Here is a 25,843-nt window from a genome sequence, read left to right as displayed (position 1 = left end):
ACAAAAACCTCAGGAGCTTAGAGGGAGCTAGCATCTAGTTGGAGCCATGTGCTTCCCAAAGCAGAAAATTGAAGCGCAGATTTGATAATGGTTTACAAATTCACACAGGTCAGCTAGTGGTCGAACCAAGACTTCAATGAGTAATGCCTGCCAAGAGTTTTTCAAAACTCCCCTGCAGAAGTCTTTAAGTCAAGTGATACAACCGAGGCAATGATTTTTTCTCCAACGCGTGACTTTCCTGATGATTTTTGTAACTGTGACCCCCTTACTGAAAAGGTAAAATTGAAAACAGCAGTGGCTGTTTTTCAGATTTGCTGTTTTAGGGACTTGAGCAAAGACTTTTTCAGCGAAGAAGCCAGCCTTTGTTCTCAGCCTGTAGTTGTTTTCTTCTTGTAATGGATCAAAAGACCAATACAGTTGAAATAATAACTGTAAAGTGCCCGAAAACTCGAGAAGAGACTGCAGATGTCATGTCATGAAGGATTTGAATTTCACCTTCAAAACCATGTATCAAGCTCATGTATCCTTCTCCAAGCGTGGTCAAACATGCAAATGTTTGCTTTCTGAGTAATTTGCCCTAATGACTTTGAAGCATTTTTAAGGAACAGTGGTGGCATTGTTCGGCCCCGGCAGTAAGCACATCCTTTGTCAGATGTCCTGAGAGATGGAAACAGTCTAACAGTTTAAGACATGGTGCTGCATTGGTTAACCTTGTCTTCAACTTGACAAAATGTTGCCTCTGTAGATTATTATATCCCTGACACTTTGGAGACACACTCTCCTGGCTCTTAGCCATTAGCTACCAAACCATAGAATGAGAGCTCTTTTAATTTCTTAAAAGTTTTAACTTTCCTGCAGACCCTTCACACTTTCATTGTCATTTAGAAAGTACTGGAGGCATTGAGAACCTCTCGGTTGATCATTTAAACCTGGTCAGTAGAACCGGGGAATTTCAGCCATGACAAGAACATCAGGGTTTCTATTGACCTCTCCTCTGCCCATTCTTTTTTTTTTTTTTTTTTTTTTTTTTGGTTTTTCGAGACAGGGTTTCTCTGTGTAGCTTTGCGCCTTTCCTGGGACTCACTTGGTAGTCCAGGCTGACCTCGAACTCACAGAGATCCGCCTGACTCTGCCTCCCGAGTGCTGGGATTAAAGGCGTGCGTCACCACCGCCCAGCTCTCTGCCCGTTCTTATTCATCAGTGGGATTTGGGGACTAGCATATGTTGTCTTTGGGGGTGACCCTACTGATAGGACTGTAGATACTCAATGAGCAGAAAGTTTCTCTGTTGAAGGAAAAAAAAAAAGGTTTCTGTGGGAAAGTATCTTCTGAGAGTTGGCAACATGCTACTTTAAAATTCCTTTACTATGTGTCCGCCTGCCTTTTGAAAACTCAACAATGTACAACATTTTCTTTTCTAGTAAAATTTACCCCATACAGTGTTAATAGTTTTTCAAATACTAAAAGGGGTGTTTATTGTTAAGTCAGGAAATGAACTGAAAATTTTGTCAAGCTTAAAATTATTCAGTCTGTTACTGTTGATACACGGAAAAGAGAAATTGAGGCCAGTATAGCTTAGTTAAATATAGATATGATGAGGCTGTGCTGTTTTCTTTGCTTCACACTTAGCATTCATGTGTTTCGTTAGGTCGGAAGAGGTCAGTGAGAGAGAACAGGCCTATAGGAAAAGGAGTCAAAGCTGATAGCGGTTCCAGCCATATTCAAGAAGATGTTAGAGCAAATGGTAAGCAAACAGGTGCAGAGGTGTACCATGGAAGTTCAGGCAAATGGGAACTGTAAGCTGAGGAGGAAGGAAGGCGTAGTGAACATGGGTTGGTGGAGGAGAGGGCATGCTGCTTGGAGGTGGATTGGGCAGCATCGATGAGACAGAGAAATACCAGGGAATAACTCATGCTGGCAAAGCACAGCACAACCGTTCACGCAGAAACTCAGAACGATGCCCTTCTCTGGAGTGGCTGAATGTCCCATTTATTTATAGAAGTACACTTCCAGATCTCAGCTTCAGAACATCATAGGGAACCTAGAGATGGTTTGTAGAATTTCCTTCCAGCCCTGTAAGTTGCATAATTCTGTGTTAAACATTAGGTCAAATGTTGAATTTTTATATTTCAAAAATGTTAAATTAATTATAAAGTGTGGGGGAGTACATCTCTTTTAGCAGCCAGAAAAATCTTGGCGTGTATTTGGAATTGCTCATACATATTTAAGAAGTAGCCCTTGTAAGCCTTTGTGGGCTGACTGTGGATCTTCCCCAGGCTCTGAGAACCTTAGAGAAAAAGAAAAATTGAAGATACATCTTTGGAGAAGAGAATTGAAACACATAATTAAACATCATAGCTTGCATGATTCCTGTAGCCCGTGCCTCAAGTATGTGGAACATTTGGTGAGAAATCAGTGTTGTAATGAGTCAGCCATTTTAACTGTATAAAATTATCCAACCAACGCGAAAGCCTTTGTCTGCCACAGCTCAGCCCTCAGTCTAACCTTGTTACTGAAACCAAGGTATTGTCTTCAGGTATCCGTTCTCATAATGCTCTAGCATTGATAGTGTTTAGAGTCTGCTCCCCTTTAATGTAGTGGAGCATGCGACCCACAGATTGTTATAGTATTTTTGCATCAGTCAACAGTTAAAAACAATCTGGTTTTAAAAGATACCTTCTCTTATAGTTGAAAAGTAAGGAAATTTCATTGAATAGTAATGCCTCCAAGTAACTGGAGTATAGCGGTTAGATCTTTATAATACGTAATATACTTTAGCACCATGGTCTCTGGAATAAGGTGGCTTAAGGTCCTATACAAAACAATAATCCTCAGTTGCCATAGCTTACAACTACTTGAAGAAGATGATTTTTACGCACACATATGCACAGACTTACCAGATAACAAACAAGAAAGGGGAGGCCTCATTCAGATCATTACTTACGGGAATCCTAATGGAGTCAGTGGTATTCATTCCATGGTAATCAATAACAAGCCCTCATATTCTATCATAGTTGGCCTCCTAAATCCTCCTAAATATTTACAGTATTTATCTTAGTGAGAAACAAAATAAATATTTCAAAAACCTACAATGTGATTTCTAAGATTGTACCATGGTGAAAGCCATGTTGAACATTTTCTTATGCAGTTTGTGAACATATTTTCAAATATTAAAGATTAACGAGAATTACAAATGAATCAAAGTGTTTGCTCTTATGCAGACACTATTGGGTAATAACAAGTTGTGCATAATTTATAAAAATTAAAACTTCCACACGACGTTCAAATGAACCATTTTGGCTGATATGTTTCTGATGAATATTTTAAAGGGCTAGCTAATACTTTCCTGTGATTGGCATTGAAAGGGAGGGGACCTCAGCCACTTTGGATGCTGCTTGGCTCAAGCAATCGCAAAATAATAGTTGTCTGTTATGTCAACGGAGCAAAGTTATTAAGAGAGTTTGTATTTTCTGTGAGTCTGAGACTGCAGAGGGAAAAAAAAAATCAAAGGATTACCAGGAATTTATTAAGGAATGCAAAACTTCTCATATGGAGAGACATTTCACACAGCAGGACCTTCAGCCCATGTGTGAGGCAGGCTGCTTGCATGGTGAAAAACAAAACAGCACCGCCCCCTCCCCTCCTCCCTGTCGGCTTCACCCCCCTCACTCCATTGACATGCATAGCTGGCCTGGTAGGTGTAAAAATAGACTGGCAGTCCCTGAACTGGACATGGTCACTGAATGCAGGCTACAGTTGCTGGGGTTTTGAGTTCTCTCCGACACCAGCAAACCGGGCAGCAGGTGGGGAGACCTGGTGAGGGCTATGTCGGAGAACTGAGCAGAGGAGTTCAGGGTAATGGATTGTCCCTGCTAGTGGGTACCTGGGAGCCCAGGCCAGCGTGCACCAGGCCAGGGCAGGCCCACTGATCACAGCTGTAGAGCTGAGATGGGGAATGCCGCTCTCTGCCAGTCTTGCCATGCGAACAAGAGCGTCAGAGCACAGGGGAACATGCTGGAACTGGATACGACTCCAGACTACTATGGCTGTAACAGTGACCATGTCAAAGAACCTGTCTTCCGGGTAAGTGTTAGGCCGTAGATGGGGAAGATGGGAGGATATGGGTCTAAGAATCAACAGTGGTGCTCGTTGGTCAAATCTCTCCACTTCCTGGAAGGAAGCTGACATGAAATCAATGGGATTTCACCACGTGACTGTCTGGGATTCAGTGGCCTGCTGCTGTGTGGTCTGAACGCTATTGAATGCAGTGTGTTTATCTCTTCTTGCTTCTCTATAGTTACAAACTGACTCGTGAGCAGGAGCATTGCACTGTCTTTTTAGCTTGGAGTTTTGGCAAGGCTGAACATGCGTGCATGCGTGTGTGCGCGTGTGCTTGCACACATACACCATTATAGAGTGAGTTTCAGTAGTATTGTAGAGACTCATGTTCAGGCTGCCAAATTCTTTTCCCTATTTATATATTGTACATTTCATTCTTTCATCAGGCCAGAGGGCATTTTGTAAGCCTCTGCTAACTCAGAATCCCAGCTCTAGCAATAAAGGCATTGTTCATGTCATTAGTGAGTAATTTCAGTGAGGCCTTTAGATATAGGTCCAGTTATGATCATACTACTTAGTGAAAAGGCTTAAATGCTGAGAAGACAGATATTTTAAGTTGGCCTGTAGATTTTAATGGTTCTTTAACATATGCAAAGATTTAATGTGACTTAAAGGTAAGTGTTGACCCAGGTTTTCATATGTATGGGAAGAGTCAGAAGTTGACCAGAATTTCATAGTGAACTGGCACAAGGAGTATTTGTAAGGGACAGACATCGAGGGCTTTGCCTTCCTGGGCTTGCTCTTGTTTCCAGGAGTGACCACAGGTTGTGAGGTGTGCCTGTTCTCTTTGGCTGTTCCTCTCACCTGGACCTTTGGAACTGTCTGATTGTAGTGACATTGGAGCCGGACTTAGAGCCTGTCAATGAAAACAATCTGCAGAGCAATGCTGTATCTGGCAGAGGAGAGCAGAAAGCCCTGGAGTGAGAGGAGGCAGTCCTTCCAAGCCCGGAGTTACCCAGGCTGCAGGAAGTGAAACGTTTGGGAAGCAAACCACTTCTCCAAGGAGAAGAGTGGCCTGAGGTTTGCTCAGTGAGGTGGAGCCAGGAGCAGGGCGTTGCTCTTTTGGGGTCAGAGTTTAAATTAGCCACATCCACACAGAGATCCTCGAGGATCTCACAGTGATCTCTTCTAATGAATCAGAGGTAGGGGGCAAAACATGGTGGGCAAGAAGCAGCCACATGCCTGCCCATTGCAGGCTAACAAATAGATTGTGTGAGAATTAATTACCTTATTTAAAAACTGTTTGTATGTTCATGAGGTTTTAAAAAATTGTCCGGAATTTAGGACATTCAAAAATATTAGTTAATAATTATATTGATGGCTTTAAGTTATACATGTATAAGCCATTTATTTATCCATAAGGGCTGGAGATGTAATTCAGTGATAGGGCACTTACCTAGCACATGTTAGGCTCTGGGTTCCATAACAGCCCTGGGAAAAATGTCTCAGGTAAAATAATGCACAGAAGGAAGTGGGATGCACCTTAAGAATTAAGTGCAAGAGTGAAACCAAGGTAACCTTTTAAATGTGGAGGACACAGAAGGGATGACTTCCTGAGTTTCTATGGAGCTGATATATTCTTTGAGGTAAAGAGGAAGTGACAAGGTGACCTTGAAGCCCCAGGGCTAGAATGAGAAATTCATTCAGAGCTTCGGAGTCCAAAAAGTCATCAAAAATGGTATTCCAGAGTGTTGTGTTTTTTCCTGAGTGTGTTAGTACATAGCTGTGATCCCCAAACTCAGGAAACTGAGGCAGGCTGACCTCACCCTCCCTCCAATATTGGAGATAGTGAAAAGCAAGACATTCTTCTTCAATACTATTATTATCCATTTGCATGTAAGATTTCATAGATAGGCTTTAAGGAAGAAGAAGTGAGTCAGAGCAGAATAATTTCCAGATGCCTGTGTAATTAAACATGAACATATATAAAATAATTGTAAATTACTGTATTTGGGAAGCAGTATATTTTTGTTAGAAGGTCTTCATACATTGAAGCTTAAGTCTGTGGTACAGTTGATCAGACTCTCTCTGGAACAGTCCAGTGAGTAAATTCTCTAGTCCTACGGCACAGGGTCTTCATTGTAGCTATTCCTCTCTGCATTGGTAGCCATAGTGACAGATACACAAATGAACTTAGCTATATTCACATAGTTACAAAGTCTTTCTATTATGAAAGTTTTAGTTGCTAAATGATTTAATCACTAATTAATGATTTCAGTTACTATTAGTTTATAAAGGAAAATGAAAAGTTATTATATATCTATTATTTTAACAAAGATGTATAACCTAATGGTCTTCAATTTTGGAAAATTGTGCTGACTCATCAGCATTCTGGGTACAAAAATGGTAGCAGTTATTTTAAAAGCTACTTGGGAAAATGTACCAAAATTTGTTTGCAATGCCTTTTTTCACTTTGCCAACACCATTTAGGACTCTATTACAGGGAGGTGTTTGCAGTGAGAAAGGAGGCAGGCTGACCCGTTATTCAGATGCACCACATTTGAATAACTCCACATGACAGGGTGCAGAGCCACACAGCTGCTCATCCTGCAAAGGCCCAAGGGAATGTCCACCTGTGAAAGTGTCACTCCAGATCTCCTGAGAACATGGCTGCCTTCCTAATGACAGTGTCCCCACCTTCCTTAGATTGTGTCAGGGGTTTCTTCAGCTATGTGGTGCTGCTTACATTAGTCCACAAAGAGCTCAAAGATCTGCTATTTTCGTCATTGTCTTGTTAGCTCCTAAAAGAAAACATTCATGGCAGGAGAGAGTGGAGAAAAAAAAAACCAAAAAAACAAAAAAACAACTGCTTATAGATTTTATACAGAGGAGGTCCTGTAGGAATTTTTAATTCTTCATATCATTTTTGTGTCATGTTAATTTCATGTTTATTACAGAAAGGGAAAGTGCATCACTTCTCAGATACATCTCTAGTTCCACTTTTTAGATGGCCTTTGCATCTTTTAATCTCAATTGTGAGAGATGTAGCAAGTCCCCTACCCAGGATGTTTCTGTCTGAGGCATCACTTGAAGGCCTTGCAGCATCCATGTGGGCTTCATGGGATTTGACATGATCTGCTAAGGGCCCATCTAGAACACCTTCAGAGAACACTGTCTTTGCTTTGGCTTATATTCTCATTGTTACCATTTATAAATTTGCATATTGGTCTACATGTACTCTATTTTTTCACATTATTATCACTTTTTGATTATACCTTATTATATCAAATTGATTTTTAAATCCATCCTAAGAACAAACCATTAATGTGGCACTTCAGCACAAATGTTGCTTAGATTATCCAACCTGGTTGAGTTTGGAATCATCATCTTCACTTTTTGTGAGTTCCCTTTCAGAGATTTTCATTTTCTTGCTTCATTTATTTTCATACTTTGCCCCAATTATAGTAGAAACATTTCAGCTTTTTATTTTACTCTTTTCATTATTCTGTACGTCTGCTTCTTGCCTTGGACTGTGAGCAGTGAGCCCTGTGATATTACAAAAACAAGTCAACATTCTTTTATTAGGCTGATGCAAAAGCTAAGTCAACAGTGACTCTTTCCTGCAGGAGATAGAGTTCTAGGGCAGGCCAAGAAACTACAAAACGGAATCCTGCAGTATGGGGAGCAAATTCTAACCAAGCAGGAAGACACAAGCACACTGCCTCACTGAGAGTGAATGAGCCATTATGGTCAGGCAAGAGAGAGAGAGAGTGAAAGACAGACAGAGAGAGAGAGAGAGAGAGAGAGAGAGAGAGAGAGAGAGAGAGAGAGAGAGAGAGAGAGAGAGAGAGAATAGCTGGTGTCACTGAAGCACAGTGAACTCAGGGGGATAAAGATGAATTACGAGAGGGAATCAGTGACCAGCTTTGGCAGAAGTTTATTGTATTCTTTTAAACATAGAGGCTACCTTGATAATGGGATTTATTCAAAGTATACTGGGATGTCTTGAACAAATGGTAGGAGTTTACTTAGATTGAAAGGATCTTTCCCTCTCTCTCCCTCCCTTCTTCCTCTTCCCATCATACACCCCCCAGCAAGAGAGGAAGCAGTGAGAAATTTAATAATGGAGGGCTGGGTTAGTGTATAAGCTGGGGAAGTGAGAAGTGATCAGACTCAAAATGTATTTTGTTTCTATTGAAACTTTGTGTTAGTTTATGTAGGCTTTTTGTTGGCTTAAGCAACTAGACACAAGATAAGTAGTATTTACCAAAGTGAGGGGGGGTCTTTGTGTGTGTTTATATATATGTTTGTGTATATGTGTGAGAGGGGGAAGGAAGAAGGGAGAAAGGGAAAGAGAGAGAGAGAGAGAGAGAGAGAGAGAGAGAGAGAGAGAGAGAGAGAGAGAGGGAGAGAGAGAATATTGTGAATCCTATCAGTATGTCAAGAGAGTTAAACTTTTCAGGTTTTTTTTATACTAAAGGAATAAAACAGCCAACTTAAAATTATTTAAACGATAAGAAAAGTTATTTATGTAGTTAGATAGTAACTCTAATAAGAACTAAGGATATAGTGAAAACCATTACATTAAAGCATTTCAAAGAATAATAAATGATACAGAGCATGGTCATGTACCTTTGGGATACTTTATTTAATGATAGAGATCAGACATTGTCTAGTTTTAGAAGTAGGACTTGGACACCAAAAATCAGAGTATAAGACAAAATTAAGTGGTATCAGGAGGGATGAAATAGGTCCTCATTGGATGTTGATAAAGAGAAGGACCACTGTGGGCCTGGTGTCCTAGATGACTCATGGACAGGGACATTCAGCAGAAATTTGTGTAACAGAAGAGCTTCCATGCAAATGAGCTAACTAGATAGCTGCTGCTAGAGTCTGTCAACCTAGACCTTCAGCTGATGCCAACCAGACTCTTGTCCCCAGGATCCAATCCCAGCCTCCCCAGCCTTCCTACATCCTTCAAATAAGCATGCAGGAGGACACCTGGATTTCAAGGGCCATCAGCCCCAGCCCTGCAGTCAGCATCCACTGTGATTGGCAGGTGCCTAGATGGAGTTACCTTTTAATAATCAGAATGTCACGTCTGCTAATGGAGAAGGTGGAACTTGAAGTAGGTAGGTCTTGGAAGCTGCTGGAAAGTAGGATTTGGATTGCTATGTGGAAGAAATTACAGTAAGCATGAATGAGCCAGGGACTGGTCTGAAGGAATGTCCTAAGATGGATGAAGTAGAAGTTTCATTGGTATATTTCAGGGTGTCATGGAGCATCTGAGATTGGTAACTCAGTTTCCATAAGAGCTGCAAAAAATATCAAGTTTACTTAACTCTTGTGAAGATTATTCAGTTAATCTTGGAGTCAGTGGTGTGACATTAGAGTGATCTAGAAATACTCTGTACCCTCTCTCCAGCTATAACATCTGCTGGTCAGGCACAGAAAAAAATGAAATTTGGATAAAAAGCATAGGATTGGATTATTAAGAGATATATAAGTCAAGATTTAAAATATAGACTGTGTACTAGATGGAGACCACAGACCAAAGGCGTTTTTGGAGATTTGGTTAGGTTGTGTTCATATCATGAACTGTTTTCTCTTTGACATGCCCAACAAAGTGCCTACCACCTACCTAATATGTGCTTAGTGAACTTTTGTGGAAAAGATAAGTGGATTAACTAGGAAGTCACCCAAAGAAGCAAATATCATTGTGAACATTTTCTGGATGCAGGTAGCATGTCCTCAAATCTAGCATAGGTGGTAAAATGGTATTTAAAAAAATATTTAAAGGACTAAGAAGTTCCTGTCATCAACTTCTGTTCAAAAGGTGAATGAACTTTTCTGTAATTTACATATTATTTTGTAAAAGAATAGATCTTTTCCTGAGCAGTTATTCATCCATGCGACAAACTATATACAAAGATCAATAGTTGCATTTTCCAGACATGTGTTAAATGATTGTATTATTATAAGAGGAATGATTTAATATAAACAGTGATATCTAACTCAGTATCTGGCACATTCCTCTATATCTTTCATACAGTGAATACATCCAAACCAAACATCTGTGTTTATTTGAACTGTGTGTTGGTTTTAAAGCACCGTTTCTTCTGCTGTATTTCATAAGATGAACTCAACTATACACATAATACACATAGTGTCTTTTCAAGGTCGCACGTCTGGGATAGAGCTGAGAATTCACGGAGAGAAAGCTCTCTTATTTTTTGAGCGTTTGCTTCCTTCCCAGGCAGACATCTGCTGTGATTCTTACTCATTTCCAGTTCCTGACTTAATGCCTTCGTTAAATTTATTATGCCACAGGAAACTTACACCTGTTTTGTAATTCCTTTATTTTCACTTAAGAGTGCCTTTGAAATTTATGCCATTTTATATCACATTTGATTATAAAAATCTTAGGGGTTTGACTTTTCAATGCTTATATTCACATTGTGTTTGTGTGGGCTTATGTAAGAAAAGGAAAGCCTTTTTTGTACCTTTCTGTATTATTTTCTTATGAGCTCAAACGTCACCATGACTACCTGACATGAAATATTGGCAGTGGTATTCCCAAATAAGTCAATTATATATCGAAGCTGAGTGAAAGTGGAGTAGTTAGTAATAGACATTATTCATCAAAACTGGTTTTTGAGGAATTATGAATGTTGCTGATATATTTTCTTTCTTCTCCTACTCTACCTACCTGACAATAACGAGTTACAAAAGGGGCATTTGAAATAAAGTTAGATTTTTTTTTTGGCCCACATTCTAACAGTTGCCTTTATTAAATAAACACACAGGGCACTAGACTTAAATGTTAAGATTGGAAATCTCACTTTATCATGGACAAATACAAGAAATTAGAATTCCACCATGGTGAAAATAATGTATTATTGTTTCTTTTAATCTGCTGTTTCAGTAGCTTACCTTGCTAGATAGTTGGCCTCCTAAGAGAAAGAAAGATGCATCCAGTGAGACACCTGGCGAGGCAGTGATGTCTGAGAGAATTTGTGAAACATTTTTGAAACCCCTGGTTGTTAGGTATGGCCCCTTTATACACAGCCCCTGAGTTATAAAGGAAAAGGTGTGTGTACTCATTACTTTTTTACGGCTGTGTAGTGGGTAGTTATTCCAGCTTTAACCTGGAAGTTCCAACCCCCATTGAGGCTTCGGTAACTGTAATGCCTACAAGGTGGGGCTAAGAGAGGGCCCTGAAGACCCGAGATCCAGATGCGCCGCCTCTCTTAGTTCCTGGACCCTGGACCCTGGAGGTAGACTGAGCAGAGTTCTCCAGAGAACACTGCCGGACTGCGCCACGTCTTTCCCAGACTCTGTAAACTATCCATTCACTTGTAAGTTACCCCACAAAATAAACCTCCCTTTTAACTATGTGGAGTGGCCTTAAAAATTTCACCAATATCTGGCACCCAACGTGGGGCACAAACCCACGACCCTGAGATTAAGAGTCTCATGCTCTACCGGCCGCTCACATGGGGCAAATTCCAAAGGCCTGGGTGGCTCCCACCCTCAGCTTCCTCCCCGGCTGGCGGGTACCTGAAGCTGCAGGGTACCACAGCTTCTTAAAACCAGGAAAAACCTACATGGTTCCATTCCTGAAAAGGAGCTAATCCGGTCTCAGTTTCACAGCAAGTTTAGCCCCAAGACCAGTGAAACCCCAGAGTGAGGCGTTCCCCCTCCTCCCTGAGTGCCAATTCCCACCAAGCCCCACCAGTCCCAGAGCCCACATATAAAATAAACACACTGACTATTATATTATTTAAACTGCTCAGTCATTAGCTCAGGCCTACCATTGTCTAGCTCTTACTGTTATACTAAGCCCATTTTTGTTAATCTATATGTTGCCACGTGTTCTGTGGCTTTACCTGTTGTCTCTGCATGATGCTCCCTGGATGGCAGCTCGTGTCTCTCCTCCCTGCCATCCTGTCCTTTTCTTTCTCCTCTCTGTTAGTCCCGCCTATACTTCCTGGCTGGCTACTAGCCAATCAGTGTTTTATTTATCAAACAATCATCCACAGCACTGCTGAGATAAAATACTGTGACCAAGGCAAACTTATAGGAGGAAGGGTTTGTTTAGCTTTACAGTTCCAAAGGGATAAGGGTCCATCATGGCGGTAAGTGGCAGGCATTCAATGTTGAGAGCTCATATCTTGAACTGCAAGTATGAAGCAGAAGGCATGAAGTAAGAGTGGCTCAAATTCTTCAGACTCTCAAAGCCCACACGTGAATGCTTCCTCCAGCAAGGCCACACCTCTTAAACGTTCCCAACAGTACCACCACCTGCGACCAAGCGTTCAATCCTCCACAGCTTGGTTAGGAATAAAAGGGGATCGACAATTTTCTGTTAGTAATGTGGATATTTTACATATTTGTCCAGACAACTATTTTGTGTGATTGTTTCTTTTCAAAAGTGGCTTATGGGGGTTAAGTGTAGTAGTGAGTGCATGCCTTTAATCCTCAGCACTTGTGAGACTGAGGGCAGCATGGTCTATAGAATGGGTTCCAGGACAGCTAGGGTTACATGGTGAGACCCTGTTTCAATCAAAGAAAACAAAACAGAACAAAACAAAATGACACATATAGTATTCAACTAATTCTGCTTTGTTACATGATAATTTTTGGTGGTTGATGATGGTTTAGTTGATAAAGCATATTTGGCATGGTGTGATAAATACATAGCATGAAAGGTCTAGTTAGTCTTTTAAAGATAGCTCTTCTCAAAGTGTATTCTATGAATAACATATCTGAAAGATCACCTGGGGTGTTTGAGAACAGCAGAATCTTTTGAGACCTCCTGGACGTGAATTTCAGGTGGTATCCAGGAATATATGTTTAACAAGATTAAACACAATCTCTAACTAGCTCATAAATGAAATCCAGTAGGATAACTACTACTTTGTGTTGAGAGTGGGGTGGGTTGATTTTCCTGAAGAGACAGGCTGGGTGTGTACTGTCAGCACACAAGGACACAAGAATGTTAATAGGCCTTTCCTGTCCAACTTGTTGGCAACACTGTATCGGTAATTAAAGAAGCCAAGACCACACGGGGCATATGGGAACAGAGGATGTTCTGCCAGCAAGCTGGACCCCTGTGGGTTTGTGCATCACCTCAACAGTCAGAAAGGCTCTGTTCTGTGTTGCTGTGGAGTTGGAAGCCACAGCGTTTAGAAGATGTTTAAGTCCCACTCTCAAAAGCAAGTCATTTCTGCGTACCTACCGAGTGTCCTTTTATTTATTGTTTGACCTTGTCAGCTCTCACCAGGAGTCCAGGCACAGGAGCACTGAAGAGGTTATGAAAATGTGTTCCCAAGCTTTAAAAATCAGAATTTGACTCTGCTGTTGAGCACTTTGAATAACAAGATTGTTCAGAATGGTCTGTTATTCTCTCATAGTTGAAGTCCAGTCCATTATCCTGGCTGCATTCTAAACTTCTGCCTAAAGCAGCACATGAGAGATGATTAACAACTATCTCTGGCCTCATTAAAAGTTCTTAGCACATCAACTGCTAAAAGCAAAACCATGGACAAATTAGAGTTAGCAGTTTGTTCCTGCAAAAGACAGCTGATGAATCAACCCTGAGCCAGGACTGGGCTCAGCAGTGGGCAGGAAGGAAGTATGGATAGAAAAAGGAGGTCCTTTCATGAAACAGCTACAAGTCTGTATTAGCCTTACTTGAGTCTGGTGTGAGGAGCCTTTTGCTTCATCTGGCTGTGGTCTGATTAGGTAGTGGCCCGAGACTGGGTAAAGCTCAACTGCTCTTTGGCCTGGGCTCGGCAATTGTGCTAAGAATATACTTGTTAGCTGCAGTTTTATCTGTGTGTTACCTTAGGTCCCAGTTTGCTACAGAGGGACTCATGGTACAGAGTCAGACATCTTCTGGGTGAATTGTACTTGATTTGCTATAAATAATATGAAATAGAAAATACCCAGTAGTCCATATATATATACATACATACATATTTGGAAGTAGATAATTTTAAACTTTACTCTGAATAGGGTTTCTGTAGCATGAATCTTAGAGAGTCTTATTAATAAAATCAAACCCGAAGCCAGTTATTAAGGTGAACACTGGATGATCAGAGAGACAGAACAAGCCACAGCTATCTCACCTTGCCAATTCCTCAGCTGGTCCCGTTTCCTCAGACTGGAAGCTTTTGTGTCCTCATCCCAATGGCTCTCAGCTGAACTGCTGCTAGAAGCCTGAATGCTTAACCAGCCAAACGCTTAACCAGGCAAATGCTTCTAGTTTCTGGTCCTCACGCCTCATATATCTTTCTGCTTTCTACCACCACTCCCTGGGATTAAAGGCTGGCTTTCTGGGATTAAAGGCGTGTGTCACCATGCTTGGCTGTTTCCAATGTGGCCTTGAACTCACAGAGATCCAGAGGGATTTCTATCTCTGGAATGCTAGGATTAAAGGTGTGAGTGCCACCATTTTCTAGCCTCTGTATCTAGTGGCTGTCTGTTCTCTGACTCCAGATAAATTTATTAGGATACACAATATTTTGGGGAACACAATACCACCACAGGTTTCCCTTTTCCCAATTCCTCCCAGACCCCCACTCTACCTTCCTACCCATCCAAATCCATACTCTTTCTTCCTCTGTATCATTAGAAAACAAATGGAAACCTAAAAAATAATAAAAACATCAACAGACCTGTATGTGACCAAACAAACAATAAGGGGAGAAAAAGAACCAAACAAAAAGCACAGGAAACACATACAGACACAGAGACACACAGAAATTCCATAAAAAGATAAAATCGGAAACCATAATGTATAAACAAATGACCTATAGGGTTAAAAAAAAAAAAGCCCAGACAAAGTATTATGAGACCAAAACCCCCTAAAACTGCCATTTAGTTTGCTTCGTGTTGGCTATCTACTGCTGGAGGTAGGGCCTGCCCTTAAGAGCGACTGTCTACCCAATAAAACTCCACTGGAGAACATTCATTTTCCCTTTGGGGGTTGTTACCAGTTGGGGAGAACTCTGGGTTAGGGATGAGGACAGGTGTCCACTTCCCCTCTCCGTGCTGGGACCCCATCTGGGTTGAACCTGTCCAAGATCTGTGCATGCTGCCATCATCTCTGTGAGTTCATACTGTGTACCAGTCCTGTTGCATCGAGAAGGCCTTGTTGCCTTCGTGTCCTCTATCCCCACTGACTCTTACAGTCTTTCTGCCTCCTTTTCTGCAGAGTTCCCTAAGCCTTGGGGAGAGGGATTTGATGGAGATATCCTATTTATGACTGAGTATTCAGAGATCTCTCACTCTGCACATTGTTCAGCTGTGGGTCTCTGTATTTGTTCACATCTATTGCAAGAGGAAGCTTCTCTGATGGCTGAGTTAGATATACTCATCTATGAGTATAGCAGAACATCATTAGGAGTCATTTTATTGCTATGTTCCTATTAGCAGAGCAGTAGTATTTGGTTTTCTCCTAGGTCTCTGACCTATCTCATCTCAGGTTTTTGGCTCACCCTAGTACTGTTAGGCATGGGTTCCATCTCATGGAGTGGGCCTTAAATCCAATCAGATAGTGGTTAGTTACTTCCACAACTTTTGTGTCACTATTACATGAATGTATCTTGCATACACATCACCATTGTAGATAGGATTTGTAGCTGGGTTGGTGTTTCTCTTTCTCTTCTGGTAGTGTACAGAATACCTTCCAGTAATATGAACACTAGTCAGTATGGGTAAAGGTTCTATACAGGCGTCAGCTCCACTTCTCTGTGTTTAGTGAGTTATGTAGGTGTTATCTTCAGCAATAGAGTTTCACCATCAGTTTGTAGAGAGCAATAGTCTAGGTTGTTTGGGAGTTTCCAGGCTCCTTTGGCCAATAACTTAATTAGGTGTAAATCATTCCTGGCACTCAAGGTTTTGTTTGGTGGCAAGAGATGTTCAGTTAGGGCACCATCTCTTCTATTATTTGGCAATTCTATTTAGATCACCTTCATAATGTTTATATTTTAAGATGCTTCTACTTTAGTATGTTTCCATATGACCCTCAAATGGCCCTTCGTGTTAGCTGTCTTTTTTCATATTCTCTCCCCTACCTCACTCTTCCCTTCTCCTCTTTATTTGATTCTCCATTCTATATATTTTTAAATTGTCCGTATAATTTAATATTTTATTTATTTGTAAAATTAAATATTGAATCAGTGCATTACAAAATAATAAGTATTGAATTCTGTTAAGTCTAAGTATCCTTTCTCTCCTTCCCTCCCTCCCTTTCTCCTTTCTTCCTCCCTCCCTCCCTCCCCTCCCTCCCTCCCTCCCTCCCTCCCTCCCTGCCTCCCTTTCTCCCACCATCCCTCCCTCCCTCCCTCCCTTTCTCCCACCATCCCTTCCTCCCTCCCTTCCTCCCTCCCTTTCTCCCACCATCCCTCCCTCCCTCCCTTTCTCCCCAGCATCCCTCCCTCCCTCCTTCCCTCCCTCCCTCCCTCCCTCCCTCCCTCCCTCCCTTTCTCCCACCATCCCTCCCTCCCTCCCTTTCTCCCACCATCCCTTCCTCCCTCCCTCCCTTTCTCCCACCATCCCTCCCTCCCTCCCTTTCTCCCAGCATTCCTCCCTCCCTCCCTCCCTCCCTCCCTCCCTCCCTCCCTCCCTCCCTTCTTTCCTTTCTCCCCTTTGTTATCTAGCATACAGACATACATTAAAGAACTAATCTTGGCTTTGGTGATGATTAAGGAATTACACGGTAATCCAGATGTACGTGCCAATTGCCATTCTTATTTTTGCAGATTAGTCATTCAATTACAAGTATGTGCCAGAACCCAGCCATGAGCATGGTCAGTCAAGTCGTTAGTGTGCTCATCTGTTTTGTGTCTAACAACTTGATATGTCATTGAGACTTTATCTATTCTACACAGAATCACAAGGTGACCTAGAGGTAGAAATAGTAAAAGAATAATAAAAAGAAAAGAATTATAAAAACATGAGATGTGGGAATGTGTGTGGGACACCATATGAATTACCTATTATTGATTCTTTGTTATCCCTGGTTTCTGTTCTGGTATACTGTATACTGTACATTAAACAAGTCTACATTTTCAGAACTCCTCACAAAAGCTTTTTAAGTCATGTTCTAAACCATATTTTCATTGGTTCTCTACTATACCCGAACAACATTCTCAAGGATTTACATATATAAGCTAGGTTAATTCTCACAGTCCATCTGTTTTATACACAAACCAAATGAGGATAATGGGAACTTGGTGACTTGCTTAAGGTCACACAGTTCGTGGAAGGCAACAGAACCAGGATTAGGAATATACTTCTCAGCATGTCCTGCTGCTGTGCTGGCCCTCTAAGCAAAGAACAGTGCAAGAAGGGAGACATGAGAGAAAGTAGACAGCACATTGTAAGCTTGTGGGCACTGGAAAATTCTACCCACTGGAAAAATTGCATCTATGTTAGTCATACTCCCCCAACACACACACACACACAACCAAGAGTTAAAGAAACAAAAACGAGGAAAAATTAATCTAGAAGAAAACAGAGAAGTATTTTACTGATTTCAGGTCTGTAAAATATAAAAATAATAAACTCCCATAGAAGTAGAAGTTTACATTTTGTAATTTATATATATATTAAAAAAACTAGGTATATCTGATGAAAAAAAAGGACAGAATTTTTACCATGTCTGTGTAAATACGTTCAAAACAAAAGACATTTTAAATTCTTTAAGAAAACACAAAGTCAAAGAACAAAGATGCAGTTGACAATAACGACAACGTGACTAAGGTTTCAATAATAAGAGGGCTGTGTCAGCATCCCAAGACTGTGATGTCAGCAGGACAAGGCAGACATGAGTTTGTGCTTGGACTGAAGTTGCCTTTCCTATGACCAGCTCAAGGCAGGTCAGAGATGTGCACATCCCTAGTCCCTCGATATCATTATTGCATCTTTAGGAATTTAAGGATGCTGACAGCCAATCAGGGACAGAAATTTATGAATAGTTTTTAATCACAAAATTGTTTAAAATAATATAAGTCAAAGAGACCAGTTAGTTATAAATGTTTGCAGAAAGCTAAACATAATCTGAAAAAAATTTATCTGTGAGATTTAGAATATGTTCCAAACCTTTTACATAGGAGATATAATACTTATTTGGTAAAGTTATTTTTTGAAGTAAAAGACAGAATATTATCACCCCAAATTTTTGAAAACATCTCTACATACATATAGAATACATATATAGAAAATTCTCAAAAAAAAAAAAAAACACATGAATTTTAGAATGTTGAATTTAGCCGGGCGGTGGTGGCGCACGCCTTTAATCCCAGCACTCGGGAGGCAGAGCCAGGCGGATCTCTGTAAGTTCGTGGCCAGCCTGGGCTACCAAGTGAGTTCCAGGAAAGGCGCAAAGCTGCACGGAGAAACCCTGTCTCGAAAAACCAAAAAAAAAAAAAAAAAAAAAAAAAAAAGAATGTTGAATTTAGGTAATGGACTATTATGACTTCAGCCATTTTTTTAAATTCAGTTTTTAAATATTCTACTATGAGCCGTGTGTGTGTGTGTGTGTGTGTGTGTGTGTGTGTGTGTGTGTGTGTGTGTGTTTATAATTATTTGTCATTTCTGAGATATGGGATACTATTAAAAGCAACAACAAGTGAAAGAACATAGAAACAAAGTATTTCACACATATTCTCTTAGAATATACCTTTAAATATTTCTTTATGTTTGTAACAAGCCATTTCATTTAATGTCACCTTTGTTTAGACTTTCAGTCGGTTTGGAGGAAAGACTTCAAGAAAAGGAAATTTACTACTATCATTTCTTGAAAGTGACCAACCTTTAAGCAGCAGGTGGAGTGGTTAATTAAGAACAGCTGAGAGAGGTTCTGGAAGATTCTGGAAGCAGTCCCACTCAGGGAAACACTCCTGTGTGTGCACACACTGGAAATTATCCTGCTGCCTCAGAAGCAGGCTTGGAAGGCCTTTTTCTTTTCATGTTAGTAATGACAATTGTGATGGTAACATAGTCTAGTTTTATGTGTGGAGCGTAATGTGCAGTAGCATTTTGAAATAATGCAGTTTGGGTCCTTAGGATTTACAACTCTTGTGCTAGCCTCATCCCCAAAGAGAAATCTTCTTTTCATTCTGGATGCAGTTCAAACTGCTGGCTCTGCCCCAAGACAAGAAAGGGAATTGGGCACCAGAGGATCAGAATGAATGCTGGGCCAGGAATGTGGCAGTAGTAGCCACCTGTCCCCCAGTCAACAGAGGACTACTATTCGGTACTTCTGAAGGGATCTGGGCAGGTGATGATGAATGGGGGCCCCTCCAGCAAGACTGGGTTCACTCAGTTCTACCACTTTTCTACCCCCAAATGCACAGGCAAGTGACACAATCCCACTGAAGCCAGGCTTCCTCATTTGAGAAGCTTATGGGGATTAAATAAGATTGTGAATGTATTTGACATATAGTGAGGCTAGCTGCTCATGTTGTCATGCAAGGTACAAGAGATAGCATAAGTGCACATTGCTTATTCCCCGAGGCTCTGAGAATCTAGTGGGACAGCCTAAGCATGTACGAAAAACAGGTTGCATCTTTAATCTTATGAATAGATAGTGGACTAGAGGGAAGACAGGCTCCTATCAGAATGTGATATTTGCTGAAAAAATACTTAACATGAACCAATCACTAAAGCTGCATTGATATCTATATTTCTATATCTGCACACACACACACACACACACACACACACTGCACACTGCACACATACGAGTCTTGTAAAACTATTAAACATGATTGCTCAATGTGCTATTTGGCAAGTGTTACCTTAACACAAGTGCAGCACATAAAACACATTGTAATTAATTCTCTTGCTTAAAATCGTAACCACAAGAAGAAGGCACCAGTCAGGATAAATCTTACTAATGCTGGCGTCTACTTGACACAGTCAGTGGTAACTTCATGGCCGTGTTGGTGAGGAAACAGTTACCAGCACAGTGCACACCACTGGTGAGGGAACGTAGAAAATGAAAGTGGCTCATGCCTCGGTCCACAGGCTTTCAGTATGGCCCCATGTGCTTCCCACAGGGTTTTCCCATTTTACACAATGCCAGCCAGAAATGGGAGGATGGCAGCCTTTTCTTCGTGAACTTCTCAGTATCTTTTACCTTTACAAATGTAATTACTGGGGCAAAGGGGAGCTGCTATCTTGTTCTTCATCAATGATCAATAATGATAATGGGATATTTCAACTAGGTCAAATTTGGCTACAAGTATAATGTGTTGCTTGTTACTAGTTGTAAACAAGTACCCCCTCCCCCAACCTTCTTATGAAATGCAACAGTAACTTTGGGGATTTTTACTGAGTTCCAACAGAATTAACTTTGTAGTGTAAGCCAGACGTTAAAAGGTAAAGCTGAATGCTTTGTGAGTTTAGAATACTTGATTTTCTAAGCTTTTCACCAACTGCTATGTGTTACATCTTGTCCTTTAAAACACATTCTTTTCTAAACCAATTTCCTATTTTATCCTTTACACTTTGAGTGTAAGATTACATACCCCGTCCTTCCAGGAACGGCATAGAGTTAAATTTAAATTGTGGAATTGAAATTTACAGCACAAGGGTTAAGTTTGGAAAGTCAGCAGGCTCCACCCTGTGAGGCAGAAGTGGCCTCTCAGTTGTGTCTTGGCCTCATGGGGAAAGGACAGCTGTGGCATCTCAGTGTGTTCTACTTGTGGTAAACATCCCGCACAGAAGCCGTTTTCAGTTTCACTGGTACACATGCACACAGACACGTGGAGAATTTCTATTCTGTCAATCAGAGCTTTCCGCATCTCTTAATAGGTATGGGCAGGTCATCTGTGGTCTCTTCTGGAGGCAGCACGGTGAGCCCTTCCTGTGACTCTGCACCTGCTGGTTCTGTGCCAGCCATGATTTCACCCAACATCCTCAGAACCTTCAATCAAATATGCTGCTGATGTCCATATTCTGTCCCTATTGTTATGTATGTGAAAATATGATCATTGCAGGGATGGATCCTTTTGGTTTTTCATTTAGCCTCTAACATGTAACTGGCACAGAGTAGGTGCTTCAAAAATAATCATCTATCAACAAAATAACTTTTTGTTAGTAACTGGTTATTTTTAAACATTTGCTCTGGAAATACTTAACTAACTTAATTCCTCTATTTCTAAATGGAAAACTTCCATTTTCCAATGTGCGTACGTTTAGATTGGTACAACTATGGATCCTGTCAGGAATTTCACACACATTAACTTAGTCACACTAGGGAGTAATTCCCTTTCCATATGATACACATGTATATGTGATTTTCTTTTTTGTTTTAAACTTAACATTAGATTTCTTGATACTGCAGTGATGTGGTTAAGGTAAAGAAACAAATGGAAAGGTGTTTTTTTTTATGTTTAATTTACTATAGTTCTGGCGCACTGGAATTCTGCTTTTATCTTCTAAGTTTCATTGTTTGTATTAAGCATCCATGTAGCCAGTAATATGCAAATATGTAAAGGCACCTGAGAGCCGTTCATTCCCCTGTAAAACCCACATACTTCAGAAAATGGGATAAATGAATATGTTTCCAACAATTAAAGGAACATTAGAAAGATGGGCTCTTGACATTTTATGGGAGTAATGAACTTAATAACAGTTCCACGAATGGGATTAGAGACAAATAAATGATTTCTAATAAACAACGTAATTATCATACTGAAATTTCAGACACCTAATAATTAGAAAGACTTAAAAAAAAAAACAGGAACTCCAAGAATTGCATAAACAATTTGTGGGCCCATTATTCCCAGAAAATAAAATATTGTTATGGAACAAGAAATGATATTATAAACATAATGGATTTGAGTTTTTATGTTAGTCCAGTGTAGATATTAATGTTGTCAAAAATTAAAATTTGAGTTCAGGATTTTTTTTTTTGAGTCCTGATATCATGATATGTGCTTGTTCGGCTGTAATTAAGTGATACCCTCAAGAAAAGGCAATCTCACTGGTAATTACAGGCAGATTCCCAAGTGTTATAAACAAAGACCTCAGACTGTGTATATTTCCATGTCCGTCTCATTGGGGCCACACAAAATCATCAGTCTAAGGAAATGCATTACAATGGAAAAACCTGTGCAGTTTCTTTGAAAATAGTGGTTATAATGTCAGGGAAATTACTGGAAAGACTTTCCTTCAAGACTTGATGCTTGGTTCAACCTTGAATAATTCAATGTGAAAAAAGCAATCTAGGTTAGACTGAGCTATGTGTGGGGCACGGTCAGCACCACCAAGCTGCTTCTGACTGATGGATGTCTGCTTTCAAGCAGATGGTCTCTGAAGCTGGAGAGTAATCAGACCAATGGGGATAAAAATCGCATTGCCTGTCTCAAGGGGACAGTAGTGAATTAACACTGCAGGACGTCTAGCATGATAAAACATCAATGAAGGATATTTCACTTGATTGGGTCTGTTTTTTCATATCATGAGAGTTGTAAAAAACATAAAGTGAGATAAAACTTAATTAAGGTCCATTTAGCCTCATCTTTAAGTATTACATTGGGGTAAACTTTAAGGTCTTTCTTGGAAAATATGCTGCAATATCTTAACACACTGATTAGTCAGGGAATGAAAAGCATTTCATTCCAACATATTTTAAATTGTCAAGCAAACTGTTGTAGCATAACTCTCTTTCTTTATCCCTGACCAGAAGTTGTTAGAATTGATTATTATTCATTTCCAAAACCTACTATTTATGGTTAGTAAAGATCCAAAAGGGAATTCCTTTGAATTTGTGTACATTTTGTGAAAGTTTGGTGAACACTTTTGTTCATCCATCCCATGCGTGTTGAGATGATGCAAATAGAACATTCTAAGCAGAGGTACCTGGCTAGTTAGAAATTAGGAACATGATTAAGTATAGGATTTGTGCTGAAATAATTTCGAGGGCTGGTGATATAGCTCAGTTGATAGACTGCCTAATGTGCATGGAGTAATGGGATTATTCTCAGAACCACATAAACTTGAGTGAGGTGGCCCATACCTATGATTCCAGCCCTGCTGGGATGGAGGCCAAAATCTTTGTTTTTTGACTGCATAAATAAGTTTAAGGCCAAGCTAAAATACATAAGATCCTAAAACAAAACAAAAAGACACATTTCCTTATTATCCAAAGAATATCAGTTGAAGATTCTCAGTTGATGTCTGAGCGCTGTTTCGACTTCAATAGAATGTAGACAGACCTGTTAATTAACTTTCAGTGTAGGGGCAGGAGAGATGGCTTAGTGGTGAAGACTAACCCTCTCTTCCTACAACGGGGTTTCACTAGGTAGCCATGGCCGGCCTGGAATTTGCTATGTAAACCAGGCTAGCATCGAACTCACAGAAGTGTACCTGCCTCTGCCTCCTGAGTGCTGGGATTAAAGACGAGTGAATGTCACCACCTCTGACTATTTGCTGCTCTTGCATGGAACCTGTGTTCAGTTTCCAGCAACCACATGGCAACTCACAATTGTTGGAAAATCCAGTTCCAGGGGCTCTAATGCTCCTCTCTGCCCTCTGGGCACCAGGCACACATGTGCTACAAAAACATACGTATAGGCAAACACTTACATTTGAAGTAAAAAGAAATCTTACAAAAAAAATCCTTCCATCTGGGTATGGTAACACATGCTTTTAATATTGGGCCCAGTCTTGTCTAGATAGTTCCAGGACAGCCAACCAAGGCTAACTACACAAGGAGACACTGTCTAAAGAAGAGAGAGAGAGAGAGAGAGAGAGAGAGAGAGAGAGAGAGAGAGAGAGAGAGAGAGAGAAGAAAAAGAAAAGAAAGAAAAAAGAAAGGAAGGAAGGAAGGAAGGAAGAAAGAAAAAGGAGAGAAGAAAAAAATCATTCCAATGTGAGGTTTATATTTTTTTTATAGTGTTCATATATGAAGTACATATTTCCATGTTATTTTAACTATTGAAACTATTAGAGAGTATTATAGGAAAACCATGATAATAATTTTAGGACTTGTATAATATTTCACTTATCTCTATACATCATTTTGAGTTCAGTCAAACTTTTTTTAAGTGTTGCATAAGGAGTTAAACGTGCATGGTACTTATCTTGATTGCTCGCAATTTTTAAAAATACAAAATAGCAGCTTGATATAGTGATAGTCCTTGTGTAAATGCATGACTACTTAAATCAAATCATGCTGGTATTAAGAAGAGAGTGTGTGGAATCCTCACTACTGGAGACATACTCTGAGGTCTGGGTCCCCTTTTGTCCCTTTGTACCCCTTACACCTCATAGTATCTTCAAGTGCCCTGTTTGGGTTATGGCAACAACCTTCTGAGTTGTGTATACATGTGTGCACACCTATGATTTGATTCCTTATTGTTCTACATTCATCCCTTTCAAGAAAAGCCACAGATTGCGAACTTAGCAGGTATCCTCCATGCCGGTAACCAGAATATGTGCTCTTACATCCTTCCAGCAATTCTAGGAAGTGTTTTTTGATCAGAACTTGAGACATATAAAGAACCAACATGGAGCTAGAGAGAGAATTCGGTAGTTAAGAATACTTACTGCTCTTTCAGAGTACCCAGGTTAGGTTCCCAGCACCCACATGGCAGCTCACAACTCTCTGTAACTCCAGTTCCAGGGAATCTGATGCCTCTTCTGACCTCACCTCTGAAGACTCCTACATGTATATGGTACACTCACATACATCCAGGCACATATACATATACACATAAAATAAATATATTAAAAAACGAAGACCATACAATTCATCATTTATTAAATGTGGGTTTTAGCTTACCCTGTTTCTAAGCAGAGCTCCAAGAACCTACAATTAAAAGTCCTATGCTGGGCAGCAGTGGCGCACGCCTTTTATCTCAGCACTCAGGAGGCAGAGCTAGGCAGATCTCTGTGAGTTCGAGGCCAGCCTGGTCTACAGAGCGAGATCCAGGACAGGCACCAAAGCTACACAGAGAAACCTTGTCTCGAAAAACAAAACCAAACAAAACCAAACAAAACAAAACAACAAAAAAAGAAAGTTAAAAAATGTGAAAAGTCCTAATCATACAGTTCATTTCCCCAGTATTCACATTGTTATCCCTCACCTTCCAGTATATTTAACCAAGTTTTCTTGACTTGGTATTGCCATCAACCGCAGGTCAGTTTGCCACATTGACTGGTAAATGACTGTGTTTCTGCTAAGCAGTAATGGCTTCCCAAATCAGTAAGTGAAATTCCACAGGGAACAGCATGATTCCCTTCAGTCAGCACAGACTTATGGGGGGGATGTGTACCTAAAAGAGATGGGAGGAGGATGTTCTTTGTCCTTCTGTTAAGGCTCAAGACTGCCAGCTGAGTCACACTTTTATCCCAGTGTCTTTCAGTCTTTAAAATGAATAAATCCACTATTTAAGTATAAGGGACCATTTATGACCCCCAGTGTTATTTCAGTGTTGATTGAATATTAAAACCACAAAACTCCTTAAACTCTATGGTAACTTGAATTTAGGGCAAAAGCCTGAGCTCCTGCATTTCTAGGCCTAGGTACCCACCCTTATATGCTAACTAAACAAATAAGAGTGAAAGCAGAGAGAGAGAGGTATTTCAATACTTCAGGAATAAGAAAAAATTAAGTGATCTCAAGTTCATCTTCAAGGTATTAACATGAGTTTTATGTTTAAATAGGGGTCATATTGGGGCAAGAGGTTTGCATAATCAAGCAGTGTTGGTCAAGGCATGGTCTCATGGATCATTTTCTTGGTTCTAGTTTTGTAAGATGG

The 25,843-nt window shown here is 40.4% G+C and overlaps 1 protein-coding gene across 1 annotated transcript in view; it reads left to right on the top strand.

Moving 5' to 3' along the window:
• Nucleotides 1-3,722: 3,722 nt before the first annotated feature.
• Ank2 (ankyrin 2) overlaps nucleotides 3,723-25,843 on the top strand; it is a 218,699-nt gene continuing 196,578 nt past the window's right edge. The window contains exon 1 of the mRNA XM_059266206.1: nucleotides 3,723-4,082. Coding sequence (XP_059122189.1) covers nucleotides 3,948-4,082 — 135 coding nt within the window. The 5' untranslated portion in view covers nucleotides 3,723-3,947. The remainder of the gene's footprint in view (nucleotides 4,083-25,843) is intronic.

The sequence above is a fragment of the Peromyscus eremicus genome, chromosome 6, assembly GCF_949786415.1.
Source record: "Peromyscus eremicus chromosome 6, PerEre_H2_v1, whole genome shotgun sequence".
NCBI classification, from domain to species: domain Eukaryota; kingdom Metazoa; phylum Chordata; class Mammalia; order Rodentia; family Cricetidae; genus Peromyscus; species Peromyscus eremicus.
The sequence above is the reverse complement of the archived record's forward strand: the minus strand, read 5'-3'. Positions and strand labels throughout refer to the sequence as shown.